This window comes from Monoraphidium neglectum (genome assembly GCF_000611645.1).
Source record: "Monoraphidium neglectum strain SAG 48.87 unplaced genomic scaffold scaffold04751, whole genome shotgun sequence".
Lineage (NCBI taxonomy): Eukaryota > Viridiplantae > Chlorophyta > Chlorophyceae > Sphaeropleales > Selenastraceae > Monoraphidium > Monoraphidium neglectum.
Genome location: NW_014008878.1, coordinates 1 through 1,219, shown reverse-complemented (window position 1 = coordinate 1,219; position 1,219 = coordinate 1). Strand labels below are relative to the sequence as shown.

General features: G+C 69.5%; 1 protein-coding gene across 1 annotated transcript; it reads left to right on the top strand.

Annotated features, from left to right (window-relative positions):
- Positions 1 to 21: 21 nt before the first annotated feature.
- Positions 22 to 1,146, top strand: MNEG_14771 (hypothetical protein; the record flags this gene model as incomplete). Its single annotated transcript, XM_014036756.1, has 3 exons — positions 22 to 63; positions 396 to 444; positions 674 to 1,146. The coding sequence occupies 3 exons, from the start codon at positions 22 to 24 to the stop codon at positions 1,144 to 1,146; spliced, it is 564 nt and encodes a 187-aa protein (XP_013892210.1).
- Between the last annotated feature and the right edge of the window lie 73 nt (positions 1,147 to 1,219).

Below are 1,219 nucleotides of genomic sequence, written 5' to 3'. Positions count from 1 at the left end.
CCGCTGGGCAGGGCCGCCATCATGTTCGCCCTCAGGGCCGCGGCGGGGCTCATCCACGACTGGGTGGGGGGGGGGGCTGCGGTGCTCTGGGGTCGCAGTCTGTTTTGGAGGATGGCTCCAGGGGGTCAGGGTTTTGGGGGTGGGGGGTTGCCGAGATGCCCCCTTGTGGGTGTTTTACGTGGCACCCCCTGCCTGCTGACCTGGACGGCTGGGGAAGTGCGGGGAGCGTCCATGGTCGGGCCTTGAGGGAGAGGCTGTCTTGCCGCCGCGGGTGTTGCAGGCGAGGGGCCGCGAAGGTGCGAGAAGGGCTTAACCAATTGCGAACACGGCGCTTGCATGGCACGCACGGCCCCCAACCAAAGACCCAAAGATGGCCGTGAACCAATCCCCAACAGGCCAGCGCCAACCTGGATAGGGTGTTCTGGGTGTTTGCCCTCTACACAGGTGGGCGGGTACGGGGATGCACCGCTGCCGGCTGCGCAGGACACCGCTTTGTGTGTTGCCGCCGTCACGACACCATCATTTTCACTCGGCCACACCCCAGCGGATCGAGCGGCCCCTGGCTCTCCCCACCCATTCTCAAAACCGCCGCGTCCGATCGCGCCACCTCCGCGATCACACAGTCAAGCAATCCTCCACCCCCTCCTTATGCGAAATTCTGCTGCCCCCCCAGCTGCCTCCTGCGGCATCCTATCCCTAGCCAAGCGCCTCGCAAAGCGCCTCGCGCGCGTGCCGCTGCTGCCCCCGCCCTCGACGCTCCGCCGCTGGGCGCGGCGGCTGCGGCCGCGGCGGCGGGGCGCCGGCGCCGCCGCCGCCGCCGGCGTCGAGGCATTGCAAGAGTGCGTCGAGGGCTTCGCGAATCGCGGCCTCGGCGGCGGCAAGGATCCCTGCGATGCGTGGCTGCGGCCGCTGGAGGGGCCCGTGTGCTTCGCGGCGGACCACCTGCTTCCTACGCAGGCGCGTTCGGCCGGGGGCAGTGGCGGGGCGGGGCGCGCCGGGGCGGGGCGGAGGGGAGGGGGTGGCCTGCGGGCGGTATGTGCGGGCGCCCGCGCGTTCGGTTGTGTGCAGCAGCCGCGCTGGAGGGGCCACGAAGGCCTTAGCACAGCAAAGCAGCCTGGAGCGCGTAGCCCGCACGCATCACCCTGAAACGCGGGAATGTGCACTCAAAAGGCCGCTCGACCATCACAATCCCTCACACCACAGTTTTTTGGGCCTTACC